Consider the following 15,627-nt stretch of genomic DNA (forward strand, 5'->3'; position numbering starts at 1 on the left):
CCCCACCCCAGGCTCTTCCAGCACCTCACTTTGTTACACCCCACTCACAGGTTGGGAGAGTTGAATTCCAGCAGCTGGAAACATTCGCAGGAGATCGATCTCTGGGTCCTTCTCCCCATATCAGAAAACACCATCCTCATCTCTCTGGTCTGTGCTCAACCTCCACTGCCCACTGCTCTGCGACTGAAATATCGCTTAGGGTGATCTCCCTCTCTCAGGGCATATAAACAGCCCCGTTGCGCTTTCATCCCATAATAAGAATAGCCACAATTTCATTTCCCACGCACCCAAAACTTCAACAAATTTTAACCCAAAGACCAAAACACTGACTCTCGAATGCTGGGGGTAAGCAAGATGCAAATGAGGCCTGGTCCCTGCCAGCCCTTCCTCCGCTGATGGTAGCAGAGACCTCCGTCCTCACTGAGCTGCAGCCCTGCGCTGGGTGAAAGTCTGAAGACGGATCAATGTAGATTTGGCTTGACTGAAACCTTTCAGGCCTTGGTGTCGAATTCGTTCGATCGAGGGGGGAAAACATCCTCCCAAAGCTGGAAATGGTTTGATTGTTTTCAGATTCAACTTTTCGCCAAAAGAAAAGTTTCATTGGACCAGAAACAATTTTTTCCCCTGGAGTTTTTGGGCTTTTTTTGGGGGGGGAAATGTTTTTTTCAGATCAACCCCAAATGATAATTCCCTCCCCCCCCCCCAGTTTTTCGGAAGGACCAGAGACCAGACGACCAAGTGACGTGTGGACAGTTCTGCCGCAGGGCAGAGGGCTACACCAGTGCGTCAGGGCTGCCTTTGATTGAACCAGTGTCTAACCTGCCTCTCCCTGGCGGCAGTTTCTCGTCCTGCCCTTGGTGGCTAAGGAAAACAATTGCTCACCCTGCTCTTTGTAACAGTCTTTTACGTACTTGGCAACCGTTCCCATGTGCCACCCTCGGGCGGCTCGTCCCAGACAAACCAAACCCAGGTTTTTCCAGGCTCTGCTCGTGGGCTGTTTTCTAGACCTTCAATCGGACTCGGGTACGGGCCCGGGTACTTGCTCGTGACCCGGGCACGATGCTGCGGATACCTGTGTCCACACCGCTGCTGTGGTTGTGCCGCCTCAGCGCTGGCGTCGCAGGGCCCGGTCTAGCCCAGGACACCCGCCAGGAGCCGCGTTTCTGTGGGGTTTTCCCCCAGTGCGGGCTGGGGGAGAGGTCGACCCCACTATGGCATAGACACCGACTCTGTGGGGGCTCTGGGGCTGGAGCATCCACAGGGAAAAATGGGTGCTAAGCTCCCCAACCCCCCAACCTTCCTCCTCCTCTGCCTCCACCTCCTCCCCTAAGCGCGCTGCCCCCCGACCTCCCAGCTGTTTAGCGGCGTGCTGGGGGGGACTGTGGCACCCTCAGGGGAGGAGGCGGGGCCGGGGTGGGGATTTTGGGAAGGAAGGGGGCGGAGACTCTGTGGAAGGGGTTGGAATGGGGGCGGGGCAGGGGTGGCGTCGGGGCGGGGCCAGGGGCAGAGGTGGGGTCATGCACCCACCGGCGCGAGGAGAAGTCGGTGCCTGTGCCCCATGGTACTATTCAGTGCCCCGTTCCTGGTCTGCCAGGGCTGGTCAGCCCCCAGTGCTCAGCGAGCCGCGGTGTCCATGGAAGCAGGCGTCCCGCTCCCTCGGGTGTCACCTCATTTCCACCCTCTCCTGAGCCCCTGGGGCTTAGACGGGCGGGCCCCCCGTTGGGAGACTTTCCTGGGCTCCTTGGGCTTTGCCGTCGCTCAGGTGTGCTGTCGCTGCAGTGGCCCATGTGCCTAGGGCGATAGGGGGCTGGTTAATGGATGCTGAGGGGTAGGTCTGAGGGGCCCTTCCTTGATCCCAATCTCTCAGCACTGAGATGCAGCTGCCTCTGGGGAGGGGCAGCTGGGCAACCCGGGTGACTCTGGGCTAGGACCTGACTCCTGGCCTGGGTTGTGAGCTGCAGGGGGGGAGGGGCTGGTGGTGGGCAGCCCAATCTGGGAGGGAGCCACGTGGGCTCTGTGGGTGGGGGCAAAAGCACCTCTGACTCCCCAACCCCAGCCCCTGGCACCACCATCAGCAGCGCCAGCCCCTCTGTCATCAGCCCCGTCCTACTCTTCAGCACTGTGCCCCGGACCTGCCGCCTCCCCCTGCCATCAGGGCATCCCCGCCCAGCTCCCTCCGCTGTGCCCGGCTGCTTGCGGGACGTAAGAGATGCAGAAGGGAGAGGGGTGGCGATCAACCGGCGACTGCCCATGTGCCTGAGTCTGCAGAGAGCCTGAGCCCATCGCTCGGAGAGGAGGGAGCTATTCTGAATATGCCTCTAAGGGGCAGGACTGGGGCACCCAGCTGGGCCCGGTTCGCTGGGAGGTGGGCAGTCTCCGTGGGGGGGTGGTTTCCAGGTAGCCCCTTCTACAGCCCCACAGCGCCCCCTGCATGTGATTCTGAAGGGGGGGTGCTGCGTCCCCAGCACTAGTGATCAAACACCGGAAGGGACCGGGGGGTGGAGTGAAAACGTTGCAGTGGGAGACGAAGCCGCTGAGAAATGTGGGGCTGGAAGGGACTTGGAGAGGGCAGCAAGTCCTGCCTCCGGCACTGGGGCAGCACCAAGGAAACCTAGGCCGGCCCTGACCGGTGTGTGATGGGGATCCCGCAACCTCCCTGGAAGCCTGGTCCCGAGCGGAGCGACCCTGAGAGTGCGAGAAGTTTTTCCTAATTCCCAGCCCCTTGCTGCAAGCTAAGCTGCTTCCTTCTGCCCCCCCCGGCGCCGGCCACGAAGCACAACCGCTCCCCGGCCTCTTTAGAGGGACCCTTGTTCTCCCCTCCCAGCTCAGCCGTCTCCTCCCCAGGCTGAACGCAGCCAGGGCCTGCAGCCGCCCCTCGCCGGCAGCACAACGGGTTTGTCCTGGACATGGGAGAAGGGAATGTGCATAAAAGAGATTTATGTCTACACTGAGCCCTGCTAGGCCCCGCCTGCAACCCACCAGACCCCACTCCCCTCCCGGAACTGGGGAGAGAACCCAGGAGTCCTGGCCCCCCTGTTCTAACCACTAGACCCCACTCCCCTCCCAGAGCCAGGGAGAGAACCCAGGAGTCTTGGCTGCCAGCCACACCCACAAGGCCCCACCCACTCCCCTCCAGGAACTGGGGAGAGAGCCCAGGAGTCCTGGCCCCCCTGTTCTAACCACAAGACCCCACTCCCCTCCCAGAGCTGGGGAGAGAACCCAGGAGTCCTGGCTCCCAGCCCCCCCTGCTCTAACCCACGAGACCCCAATCCCCTCCCAGAGCCAGGAGAGAACCCAGGAGTCCTGGCTGCCAGCCCCACCCACAAGGCCCCACCCACTCCCCTCCCGGAACTGGGGAGAGAACCCAGGAATCCCGGCTCCCAATGCCCCGCCTCCTCTAACCACTAGACCTCACTTCCTTTCCCAATCCAGGAAGAGAAGCCAGGAGTCCTGGCTCCCAGCCCCAAACACAAGACCCCCCTCCACTTCCCTCTCAGAGCCAGGGAGAGAAGCCAGGAGTCCTGGCTCCCAGCTCCAACCACTAGACCCCACTCCCCTCCCAGAGCCAGAGAGAGAACCCAGGAGTCCTAGCTGCCAGCCCCACCCACAAAGCCCCACCCGCTCCCCTCCCGGAACTGGGGAGAGAACCCAGGAATCCTGGCTCCAACCACTAGACCCCACTCCCCTCCCAGAGCCAGGGAGAGAACCCAGGAGTCCTGGCTCCCAGCCCCCCCCTGCTCTAACCCACCAGCCCCCACTCCCCTCCCGGAACTGGGGAGAGAACCCAGGAATCCCGGCTCCCAATGCCCCGCCTCCTCTAACCACTAGACCTCACTTCCTTTCCCAATCCAGGGAGAGAAGCCAGGAGTCCTGGCTCCCAGCCCCAAACACAAGACCCCCCCCACTTCCCTCTCAGAGCCAGGGAGAGAACCCAGGAGTCCTGGCTCCCAGCTCCAACCACTAGACCCCACTCCCCTCCCAGAGCCAGAGAGAGAACCCAGGAGTCCTGGCTGCCAGCCCCACCCACAAAGCCCCACCCGCTCCCCTCCCGGAACTGGGGAGAGAACCCAGGAATCCCGGCTCCAACCACTAGACCCCACTCCCCTCCCAGAGCCAGGGAGAGAACCCAGGAGTCCTGGCTCCCAGCCCCCCCTGCTCTACCCACCAGACCCCACTCCCCTCCCAGAGCCAGGAGAGAACCCAGGAGTCCTGGCTCCCCTCCCAGCCCCCGCCTCCCAGTGGCTATTAATATCCTCCCCTCTGGCTACACCCCTCCCCCGCCCTGGTAGCCAATCTCCTGGGGTGTCAGAGCCGGGCTGCTGGGCAGGAGGAAATAGAAACCACCTGACTTTTTACTTTCGTTTCCCCAGGGGAAAATCTTGGACACTGGCAGAGGAGCTGTGCGGCAGGTAACGGGGGGCAACTACCACCCCCGGGGGGCAGAATCGCCCCCTCCGGTCTATCCCCCCCGCCCCCACAACCCACCTGAGATCGGAATTGCTGGTTTCGAACCAGTGGCACCTGGGAGGCACCTAAGGTAAATCCCAGCCACTCCCCGGACTCCGGCTGGGCCCCGGCCCCGGCCCCGGCCCCGGCCCCACCAGCGCAGCCCCGCGGATCCCCGCGCAGCGAGCCGCGCCCGGCCGCCAATCCCCAGCTCTGCTTTAAAAATCCCGAGAGGCTGAAAATCCCGCTGCGCCCGGGGCACTTGCGCCCCGGAGGGGGAGGGGGGCGCAGAGCGCAGCGGGCTCTCCGCAGGTGTGACGGCTGCAGACGTGGGATTTCCTCCTTCAACAGAGACGGAAATTAGGAGTGTTTAGTGCCAGGGAGCCAGGACTCCTGGGTTTTCTCCCCGGCTCTGGGCGGAGAGTGGGGGTCTAATGGGTTAGAGCAGGGGGGGCTGGGAGCCAGGACTCCTGGGTTCTCCCCAGCTCTGGGAGGGGAGTGGGGGCTGGTGGTTAGAGCAGGGGGTCTGGGAGTCCGGACTCCTGGGTTCTCCCCAGCTCTGGGAGGGGAGTGGGGGCTGGTGGTTAGAGCAGGGGGTCTGGGAGCCCGGACTCCTGGGTTCTCTCCCAGCTCTGGAAGAGGTGGGGGCTAGAACGGTGAGGGAGGGAAGCTGAGAGCTGGGACCCCTGGGCTCTGGGTGCAGTGGGTCTGTGGCATGAGGCGCTGGCCACAGAGGGTTTGCTCATTTCTTGGGGTGCTAGTGGGGATGGGGGGTGTCCCCAGTACACAAGGACAGCACTGGGGAACTCAGAGCTCAAGAAGTGGGATTAGGACATGGAGTGTCCCAGCCCTGCTTTGTGCCTCAGTTTCCCCCTCTGCCAGCCCCCCCCCCCGTTTGAGCAGGGTGGGTGCGAGGGGGCTACTCCCTGGGTGTCCTGATGTCTCAGTTCTCCAGCAGAGTTTGGCTTTAGCCCCAGCCCAGGAGGAGGGGAGATCGGTGAACCGGAGCCCGGCCTGTCACCTGCTGCATTATGGGAAATGCAAATAATAAAGGGTAAGTGCTCCAGTCCCATCCAATTCAGGTGGAACCTACTCCAGAGCTGGGGCTAGAGCCCACGAATCCTGGCTCCCAGCCCCTCCCAGACTCCCCTCCCCTCCCCAAGCTGGGATGGAACCCAGGAGTCCTGGCTCCCAGCCCCTCTGGCCTATCCCCTACACCCCAATCTCCTGCCTCCCCAAGCTGGGATGGAACCCAGGAGTCCTGGCACACAGGCCCCCTGCTGTGTGTCTCCAGGCCAATCCCACCCCCCTCCTCGAAGCCACCTCCACAGGGGATGGTGAAGCGACTCCAGGAGGACATCACCTGCTCCATCTGCCTGGACATCTTGGAGGACCCCGTCTCCATCGAGTGCGGCCACAACTTCTGCCGGGGCTGCCTCGCAGCTCACTGGAGCGGGGTCTCGGCCTGGGGGTCCCAGTGCCCCGAGTGCCGGGCTCCCTGCTCCAGGGACAGGATGATCCCAGACACACGCGTCAAAAGCCTGGTGTTGAAAATCAGAGACCTGCCATGCGAAGAGACGCCGACAGCGACAGGGACAGCGAGCCCTGAGGTGGGTGCAGCCATGGCTGGTCCGGAGATGCAGCCACCTCTGGGGCGGGGCAGCTGGCAGGGCCACCCAGAGGGAGGGGCAAGTGGGGCAATTTGCCCCGGGCTCTGCAGGAGCCCCCACGAGAACGGCCAAGGCTCCCGCCCTGGCCCCAGCCTGACCCCGCCTCCGCCCCTCTCCCGTAGCCTCAGCGCATCCAGGAGCGTCCCTGGACAGCTGCAGCGTGGCTCCGGCGGGGCCTGAGCCCCTCCCCGCTCAGAGTCGTGTGGTCGGGGGGCAGGGCTGCGAGCTCCTCGCCGAGCGGAGGGAGCTCGGGTCCCACTGGAGCTCTCAGCCCCGCCCCCTCCCCACGCGGCTCTGAGCAGGGAGGGGCTCAGGCCCTGCCGGAGCCACGCTGCAGCTGTCCAGGGACGCTCCTGGATGCGCTGAGCTGAGGCTCCGGGTGAGGGGGGAGCTGGGGGTAAGGGGCTGGGGGGGGGGTTGGATAAGGGGCAGGGAGTCCCGGGGACAGGGAGGGGGCAGAGGTTGGGGGGGCGGTCAGGGGACAGGGAATGGGGGGGTTGGATTGTGGGCGTTCTGGGGGTCTGTCAGGACTCAGCGGGGGGGTGGATAGGGGTCGGGGCAGTCAGGGGACAGGGAGCAGGGGTGGAGTCGTGGAGGGGTGGTTGGGGGAGGGGTTTCTGGGGGGCAGGAAGTGGAGGGGGTCGGATAGGGGGCAGGGCCAGGCTGTCTGGGAGGCGCAGCCTTCCCTACCCTAGAGCTCATTCAGCAGTTTGAGGCTTGCAGAAGAGCCGAGCTGTGAGCTTTTCCATTAGATAAATTCACGGAGGTTAAGTCCATTAATGGCTAGTAGCCAGCCTGGGTAAGGAATGGTGTCCCCAGCCTCTGTTCGTCAGAGGATGGAGATGGATGGCAGGAGAGAGATCACTTGATCATTGCCTGTTAGGTTCACTCCCTCTGGGGCACCTGGCATTGGCCACTGTCGGTAGACAGGATACTGGGCTGGATGGACCTTTGGTTTGACCCAGTCTGGCCGTTCTTATGTTCTAACCTAAATGAACCCAAAGTTATGGAGACAGATATGAGCCAAGGAAGCCAGCAGAGTATCAGAAACCTGGAAAAATCTCTGCCTGGATGGGCTCAGGCGTATGGTCACAAGCCGAAGTGGTTCAAAAGTTTTGGATTTTTTTTAAGCAGAATTTTTTTATTGTTTCTTTAACCCAGGGGTAGGCAACCTATGGCACAGGTGCCGAAGGTGGCACGCGAGCTGATTTTCAGTGGCACTCACACTGCCCGGGTCCTGGCCACCGGTCCGGGGGGCTCTGCATTTTAATTTAATTTTAAATGAAGCTTCTTAAACATTTTAAAAACCTTATTAACTTTACATACAATAGTTTAGTTCTATATTATCGACTTATAGAAAGAGACTTTCTAAAAATGTTAAAATGTCTGACTGGCACGCGAACCCTTAAATCAGAGTGAATACATGATGGGTCGGCACAGCACTTCTGAAAGGCTGCCGACCCCTGCTTTAAACAATCAAACACAGCAAGCAGCAAATATTTGGCCACACACTTCTGAAACCCCAAACCATGTTCAGGGTTTGGCAGACTAATTTCAGCTTTTCAATTTAAAAAAACCCACACCATGTTTTGAAGGAAAGCAGCCGTTGTCCGTGATTTATTTCTGCTTTTTAAAAACCCCTAGTTTTCGATCCAAAAAGTTTTGACGGAAAATATCTGTCCAACCATCTAATGAGCTGTAGTGCCTCTTAGCACTAGCTGATGCTGACAACCTTGTAAAGAAGTTTTCTCAAAACTGGGTTTGTGCCGAGATGCGGAAGGTTTATTTTTCCCAGGGGCGTCCGTGGTGGGGGAGCAAGTGGGGCAATTTGCCCCGGGCCCTGCAGGGGCCCCCATGAGAATACAGCATTCTATAGTATTGCAATTTTTTTTATGGAAGGGGCCCCTGAAATTGCGTTACCCCAGGCCCCAATCCTCTGGGCGGCCCTGGCAGCTGGGGAACAGCCACATGGCTGCACCCTACAGCACAGCACCCCCAGCCCCAGGCTGGGGCCCTGGGGTCAGAGGGGAGGCCGGCTAACGGGATTCCTGTGTCCCTTTAGCAACCGGTCAGGTCCCTGGGCTGATAAGGGGGGAGCTGGGCCTCAGGGCTCAGATCTGCTGATAAGAAATTAACCCCCGAGCAAACAGCCTGTGACGCCATCCAGGGGACCCCAGTGGGGGGGGTTAGCTGGCTGGAACGGATGGGACATGGGGCCTTTCCCCTCTAGGGGGCACCGGCTTGGATCTGGCCCAGGGTGGGACTGGCTGGTTCAGGGGCTGGGAATGGGGCACAGGGGCTCTGATCTGGGGCACAGGGGACTCACCATCTCAGGGGTGGGGTCCCAGCTCTGACCCGGCTCTGTCCCTGCAGCCGGGGCTGGGGGCTCAGCCGGAGCCGGGGCACCCGGTGCAGCTGGTGCGTCTGGACAAGGAAGGGGGCCTGACCCTGGACGAGGAGGCCCTGAGCCGCTGCCTGGAGCAGGGTGGGGTGGGGGACGCCCCCGTCTGCCTGGTGTCCATCGTCGGGGAGCAGCGCCGGGGCAAATCCTTCCTGCTGAACTACCTGCTGCGCCGGCTCCGGAGCCTGGTGAGTGCAGCCCGGATCCCCTCCCAGAGCCAGGGAGAGAACCCAGGAGTCCTGGCTCCCAGCCCCTCCCGCTCTAACCACTAGACCCCACTCCTCTCCCAGAACCGGGGATAGAACCCAGGAGTCCTGGCTCCCAGCCCCCCCTGCTCTAACCACTAGACCCCATTCCCCTCCCACAGGGCAGTGCATGGGGATGGGAGCCCTAGGGTGGCTGGTACCTCACCCCTCCTCGTCTCATGCTGTCTGAGCAGTGGTCTGAACTCTTGCCCCCTGCTGGAGGGGCTCAGACCAGCACAGATCTGTGACCTGTGTCCCCGGCCACGTCGGGTCAGCTGTGTCAGGGGAGTGGGGAGCCGTGTGTCCGTCTGGAGCCTTGTCCGTGTGTCCGTCTGGAGCCTCGTCCGTGTGTCTGTCTCAGCCTGAGGCTGCCTGTCCATCATCTTCCCAATGCGCCGGTCCCCACACTACCTGCCTGCTAATAAAATACCCACAGTCCCCCTGCCCCCCTGCACTAATTGCCCCTCCCCCCGTGTCTCCCCCCCCCCCCCAGGAAGGGAAGGACGGATCCTGGATGGGCCGGGAGGAGGAGCCCCTGGAGGGGTTCGAGTGGCGAGTTGGCACCCGCAGCGTCACCAAGGGGGTGTGGGCCTGGAGTCAGCCCTTCTGGGTCCCCACCGAGCGGGGGAAGGTGAGTGGAGGAGGAAGGGTGTGGAAATGGGGTGGGGGGATGAGTGACCCCAGCAGATCTCTCCTTGGGGGAGCAGAGCAGACAGAGGCTGGGGGGACTCTGTGCCCGGGGCCTGGGAGGGGAGGCAGGGAGCACAGTGCCCCCCTGGTGCTGGGGCATGCAGGGGGCAGATCGGGGAGCTGGCGTGTGACCCCGGCCTGTGGCTCCCCCCCCAGGTGGCCGTGCTGCTGGTCGACACCGAGGGCTCCATGGACATCGCCAGAGGCACAGAGACCAGCGTCAAACTCTCCGCCCTCTCCATGCTGCTTGGCTCCTACCAGGTTGGCACTAGGGGGCGCTGTGCTGCGTGGAACGGGGCAGGGCTCAGCAGGGGGCACTCTCCCCTGCCGGCCAGGGCTGGCCCCGATGCCCCAGTGCGGCGCTAGGGGGCGCTGTGCTGCAGGGAGTGGGTCGTGCTGGTTTCTGCATCTCACCCTGTCCTCTCTGATTACTTGTAGATCCTGAATGTTTCCAGCCAGATAAAGGACCCTGATCTGGAATATCTGGAGGTGAAGGATGCAGCGCCATTCTCATACAGCCCCAATGGGGTCGTCTGCCCATTCTACAGCTGGGGAAACTGAGGCCCAGAGAGACTCAGTGACTTGCCTGAGGTCACATGGGGAGTCTGTGGAACAGCCAGAGATTGAACCCAGGAGTCCTGGCTCCCAGCACCCTCTGCGCTCTAACCACTAGACACCACTCCTCTCCCAGAGCTGGGGATAGAACCCAGGAGTCCTGGGGCTGTATCCAGCAGAGCCCAGCTTCTGTGCTGCTCCAGGGGCTGGAATTCGCTCCTGCCCGAGCCCCAGGCTTACTGAGAACACGGGTGTTGCCCGGAGTCTGGGAAAGTCTCAGTATTTGGTATCTTGGTCTATTCTGTTCCTACCATTGGTGGGCATCGGGGACGGCGGGGCAAACGGAGCCCCTGGCATGGGGCAGGGGAGAGGGGAACCTGGACTTGCAGTTCTGCTCGTTGGCCACTGGGTGTCTCTGCACCACAGGGAAAGCCGTGGGACCCTGGTGCCAGACCCAGACCAAGCTGGAGCTGCAGCTGTGTGTGGGGAGCTGTTGGTAGGATTTCCACTCCCACCCACCCCCAGGGCACACGCTGCCTCCCTGCCCCAGAGATCCCAGCCCCAGACTCACCCCCCTGCCCTCTCTGCTCTGCAGATGTTTCTGCACGTGGCCGAAGAGGTGGGAAAGGAATACGGGCTGGAGTCCATTCAGGTGAGACAACATCCCCCCCATCCCCGCCCTGCCCCAGCCACCCCCTGCCCCACACCCGAGGGGTTCACCCTTCCCCTCCTGACATCGTCCCGTCTCCCCTGCAGCACCTAGACCTGCTGGTGCGGGACTGGAGCAGCTCCACGCTCCTTGGAGGCGACGGTGGGGAGGAGCATCTGAGAGACGTCCGACAGGTGACTGTGGGGAATGGGGCGTGGGGCCTTTGCCCTCTGGGGGGGCGCTGGCTCCGATCTGGCCCCATGGCGAGGGCCTGCTGGGTCTGGGGAGCAGGGAAGGGTCCCGGGGTATTTCCCTCTGTTGATGTCTCACTTTGCCGATTCCCCCCGGCTCTGGCAGATGCTGGCAGCGACCTCCCCCTGCAAACACCCCAAGGCCCTGGAAGTGCTGAGCAGAAGCAGCAGCCGCTGTTACCTGATGCCCTTCCCCGGCAAGCGGATCATGACTGGAAACCGGGGAAGCCTGAGAGGTAACGGACCCGGGACAGCGGCTCTGAGCCTGGGCAATGGGGCGTCTCCGTCTCTGCCGGGGAACGGGACATGGGGGGATGCTCCGGCTCCGGGTTCATTGCCATCTCCCTCCCCTTCGCAGACATGGATGAGGATTTCCGGGACAGCCTGAGGGACTATGTCACTGCCCTGGTGGGCTCGGTCAGTCAACACGTCTGGAGGGACCGGCACGGGGAGCTGCTCACTGGGACACAGCTGGCTGCCAAGATAAAGGTGGGGATTGGTCTCAGTAGGGGGCGCTCTCCCCTGGCAGTCAGAGCTGGCCCCAATACCCCATGGTGGCACTAGGGGGCGCTGTGCTGCAGGGAGCGGGGTGGGGGGTCTGTAGGGACGCTCTCCCCTGGCAGTCAGGGCTGCCCCCAATACCCCATGGTGGCACTAGGGGGCGCTATGCTGCGGGGAGCGGGGTGGGGGGTTTGTAGGGACGCTCTCCCCTGGCAGTCAGGGCTGCCCCCAATACCCCATGGTGGCACTAGGGGGCGCTATGCTGCGGGGAGCGGGCTGGGGGGTCTGTAGGGACTCTCCCCTGGCAGTCAGGGCTCCCCCAATACCCCATGGTGGCACTAGGGGGCGCTGTGCTGCAGGGAGTGGGGTGGGGGGTCTGTAGGGACGCTCTCCCCGGCAGTCAGGGCTGGCCCCAATACTCCATGGTGGCACTAGGGGGCGCTGTGCTGCGGGGAGCAGGTAGGGGCTTAGAACTTTTTTCTGATTTTTTTTATGAATTACGAACTGGGGTCGTATTTCTATCCTAGCAGAATCCCAGCTTGGATGATTCTGCTGAGCCTTCCTACATCATCCAGGGAAGCTCTTCATTTCCCCGCCAAACTGATTCCTACCGTTGTCTTATGGCCGTTCCCCAGCTGCCCTGCCCGAGAGGTGGCTGCATCTCAGCGCCGGGCGAGCCGTCCCCATGTTCACATTTTCCTAAGCCCCGTGGAGTCTGTATTGTGATTTCTTGTGCTTTCCTTGCAGAAATTCTCTGATCTGATGAAGAAACATCACTGTGGCTTCTCCTCTCCCACTCAGGTACCTTCTCTGCCTGTCTCTGCCTCTGACCTGATCCAGGGGTGTCTCCCACCTCCTTAATTCACTTCCGATGTAAAACTGCTTCCTACTTTTGTCTTACTGCTGCTGCCTCGCCCGAAAGGTGGCTGCATCTCATGTCGGGCAAACCATCCCCGTGTGGGGTTGCTGTGAGGCTATTCCCCAGCTGTCCCACCCCAGAAGTGGCTGCATCAGCACTGGGTGAGCCATCCCTATGCAGTGTTGTGTGTGGCTGTTTCCAGCTGCTCCGACCCAGAGGTGGCTGCATCTCAGGAGTGTGTTACCACTTGTTGGAAAATGTTTTTTTTTTTTTTTCCTGCAGACAAAATTGAGTTTCCGTTGAAATATCAAAAGCCAAAATACTTCGATCTGGAAATGCCTCTGTGGTGTCTCCTGGGAATAATAGTTTGGCTCGGCATGCTCCCTTTTCTCCCCATAAATCAGCTCTCTGATGGGACTGCAGCTCCCATGATGCACCACAGAGGAGGGAGGTGATGCATCATGGGAGTCCATGGCTGTGGGGCATCATGGGGCTTGTAGTTTGGGTGCCTGGCTGAGCTGCTGAAGTGGCTCATGGGAGTTGTAGTTTCACACTGGCTAGTGGGTGTCGCTCTGTTACATGAGGTTGCTGCGGTGGACGCTGCAGCCACTAGGTGGAGATGGGGCCCCATAAACTGTGGCTCACCCCAGCCGTGTCCTCCCCGTGCAGATGGCCATCGCCTTCCACAACCAGAGAGTCCTGGACAGGGCCAGCGCAGACCACGCTCTCTTTCTGAAGGAGAAGGTGAGTCTCGGGGGGGGGGGGGTGGGGAGGGGGGAGGTCAGAGTTTCTCTGGGCCTCAGTTTCCCCATCTATCAAAGGGGGAGAATGACCCTGCATTCGGGGGTTTTAGCCTGTGAGCTTTTTGGGGCAGGGATGGTCTCTCACTGAGTTTGTGTGATGGGCCTGGCCCGAGGGGGGGCCCGACCTCAGTCCAGGTCTGTGCCGCACTGGCGTGAGGAGGGCCCCTGTCTCGGTCGGGGGGTGGGATCAGTTCAGCGCTTGCCCCATCTAACGCTCTTGGCTGTCTCCTCTCCCGGCGGGTGCAGGATGGCGACTCCCAGAACATGTTTTCCTGCCTGAAGGTGCGGCCGAGCAAGATGGCGGAGCAGTTCGCGGAGCGGCGCGGGCACTTGCTGTGGCGGTGCCGGACGGACATGCAGGAGCTGGCGCCAGAGAAAGAGGCCCTGCTGACGGAGCTGGAGGAGGAGCTGACACGGGAGGCCGAGACCTTCCTGGAGATCTATGGGAAGCGCTTCAAGAAATTCGCCATTTTGGCGGGCGTGGGGGCGGGGGCGCTGGTCCTGGGACCGGTGGGCGGAGCTGCCGGTGCCGGGATCGCTGGTGCTGTCATCGCTGCCGAGGCGGCTGGGGCGCTCGCCGTGGCTGAGGTGGTGGCCATTGGGGTTGGGACGGGCGCCGCGGCCGGGATCGTCGTGGGTGGGGGTGTGGGAGGGGGTATGGGTGGGAACGTCGCCCGGAAGGATAGGCAGAAGGCCGAGGCTGCTGGTGGCGGGAGGGAGGAAGGGGACGGAACTGAGGATCTATCCGATGACAGACCCCTGATCTGATCCGTGTCCCTCCCCCTCCCCCAAATCTGGGGCTGACGAATGGGGTGATGGGGCTGCAGCGTGGCCCAGACACGTCCCCCAGAAGCCACCCCAGAGCAGGGAGCCATCGCCCCCAGATTCTAAGAAGGGACGTTTAGATCCTCTCGTCTGAGCTGCTGTGCCACCCAGGCTGGAGAACGCCGCCCACTTCCCCCTGCGTTGGGCCCGACATCTCCTGTTGCACTAAACCATCTCTCGGACAGGCGGCCAGTCTGGCTCGGAAGCCAGAAGAGACGGAGACCCCACCTCTTTCCCACTGGTGAATCACCCGCGCTGTGAAAAATCCGGTGCCTCGTTTCCGATGGGAGTGTGTCTGGCTTTAACTTCCAGCCCTCGGTTCTCGCTCTGCCTTCCTCCAACCTTGCAGGGCCACTCCGGCTGCAACGTGAAATGCTTGGAAACGCCCGGCCGACGGTCCTGTTCCTAGATCACCCTCTGGGGGTGACAACGGGCGCCTGGCTGAGTTCCTACAACGGCAGTCGTGTGGTCCGGTCCTGGGGGACAGATCTCTGAGCGGGAAGGTGGATCCAGGGGAGAGGGCACAGGAAGACGTGGGTTTCTTGCTCTACCAGGGGCTTCCTCTGTGACCTTGTGGCCAAGTCACTTAGTTGCTCCGTGCCTCAGTTTCCCATCTGTCTAATGAGGGTAATAATGCATTGGAAGATGGTGAGGGGTTTGAGCTCCACTGAGAGGAAGCGCTGCCCAGGAAACAGGCATCGTTCTTTATTCGGCGGGAGGGCTATAAAACCATCCGAAGCTAAAGGGAATCGGTCCCACACCCATGGACACACGCCGAGCAGGGGACACCGTCTGGCCATCTCCACAGGAAGGCTCAGCTCCCCCCCTTCAGCGCTGGTGAAAGGCCAGGACTTGGGCATGGGGATTTCCAAGCAATGAGACCTCGGGCTGGCGGGATTCTCCAGCTGTTCCACGCCAGCCTCCGCAGGCGCCTACGATCCGATAGACCCCTCTAGAGGTACGGGGTCAGCTCCATCCTGGCCTGGCCGTGGTGAGTTGGGAGCGCCCCTTCCCCTCACAGATTCCAGGCCTGGGTAACACAGGCATGACCCTGCCCTGAATTAATTCCTGCTTGAACTAGAGCGACCTGTTAGAGAAACTTCCCATCTCGATTCAAAAATGGCCAGTGAGGGAGAATCTGCCATGACCCTCGGGGAATTGTTCCAGTTGTTCTCCCTGTTTAAAATTTCTGCCTTACTTCCAGTCTGAGTTTTGTCTAGCTTCAGCGTCCAGCCATTGGAACATGTTAGACCTTTCTGTGCTAGACTGAAGGACCCATTATCAAATAGTTGTTTCCCAGGTGGGTACTTATGGCCTGGGATCCAGTCACCCCTTAACCTGCTCTTTGAGTTCTATCTTCCGAAGAACTCCTTGGAAACCTCATATCCAGAGCTGCAGGTTTTCAGAGGCTGCACCTCTCAGTACATAGCAAGAGAGAATAGAAGTCACGTGAGACTATGGTCTGCACAGTGCTCAATAGGAGAGGTTAGGGTTCTTCTGGAAGGTGGCCAGTCAATGGGTCTTGGGTGCAGGACAGTCGCAGAGCAATGGCGGCATTTAACCATTCTCCTTTGTGCCCAACACACGGAAAGATATTTGGGTTACTGTGTCAGGGGGTCAATGTACAGCTGAGTGTGTGTGTGTGTCGGAGCACCTGTAAATGACGGCCCTGGGGAGTGCTAAAGACTAATCTCCCAGATTTAAATAACGGTGAAGTTCTGACTCATCGAAC

General features: G+C 61.2%; 1 protein-coding gene across 1 annotated transcript; it reads left to right on the forward strand.

Annotated features, from left to right (window-relative positions):
- The first annotated feature begins 3,983 nt into the window (after positions 1-3,983).
- On the forward strand, positions 3,984-15,009 carry LOC123370025 (RING finger protein 112-like). The gene is made up of 14 exons (XM_045016178.1): positions 3,984-4,537; positions 5,394-5,500; positions 5,741-6,056; positions 8,490-8,705; positions 9,256-9,393; positions 9,609-9,713; positions 9,891-9,941; positions 10,603-10,659; positions 10,764-10,850; positions 11,014-11,143; positions 11,266-11,396; positions 12,156-12,209; positions 12,937-13,011; positions 13,317-15,009. Exons 2-14 carry the CDS (start codon positions 5,478-5,480, stop codon positions 13,836-13,838), a joined length of 1,905 nt encoding a protein of 634 aa, XP_044872113.1. The 5' UTR covers positions 3,984-4,537; positions 5,394-5,477; the 3' UTR covers positions 13,839-15,009.
- The last annotated feature ends 618 nt before the right edge of the window (positions 15,010-15,627 follow it).

The sequence above is a fragment of the Mauremys mutica genome, chromosome 4 (assembly GCF_020497125.1).
Source record: "Mauremys mutica isolate MM-2020 ecotype Southern chromosome 4, ASM2049712v1, whole genome shotgun sequence".
NCBI classification, from domain to species: Eukaryota; Metazoa; Chordata; order Testudines; family Geoemydidae; genus Mauremys; species Mauremys mutica.

Coding starts and splice junctions, on each gene's coding strand:
- LOC123370025 (XM_045016178.1), top strand. CDS start 5,478: ATGGGAAATGCAAATAATAAAGG. Junction 9,394..9,608: donor TCCCCACCGAGCGGGGGAAG/GTGAGTGGAGGA, acceptor CTCCCCCCCCAG/GTGGCCGTGCTGCTGGTCGA. Junction 12,210..12,936: donor GCTTCTCCTCTCCCACTCAG/GTACCTTCTCTG, acceptor CTCCCCGTGCAG/ATGGCCATCGCCTTCCACAA.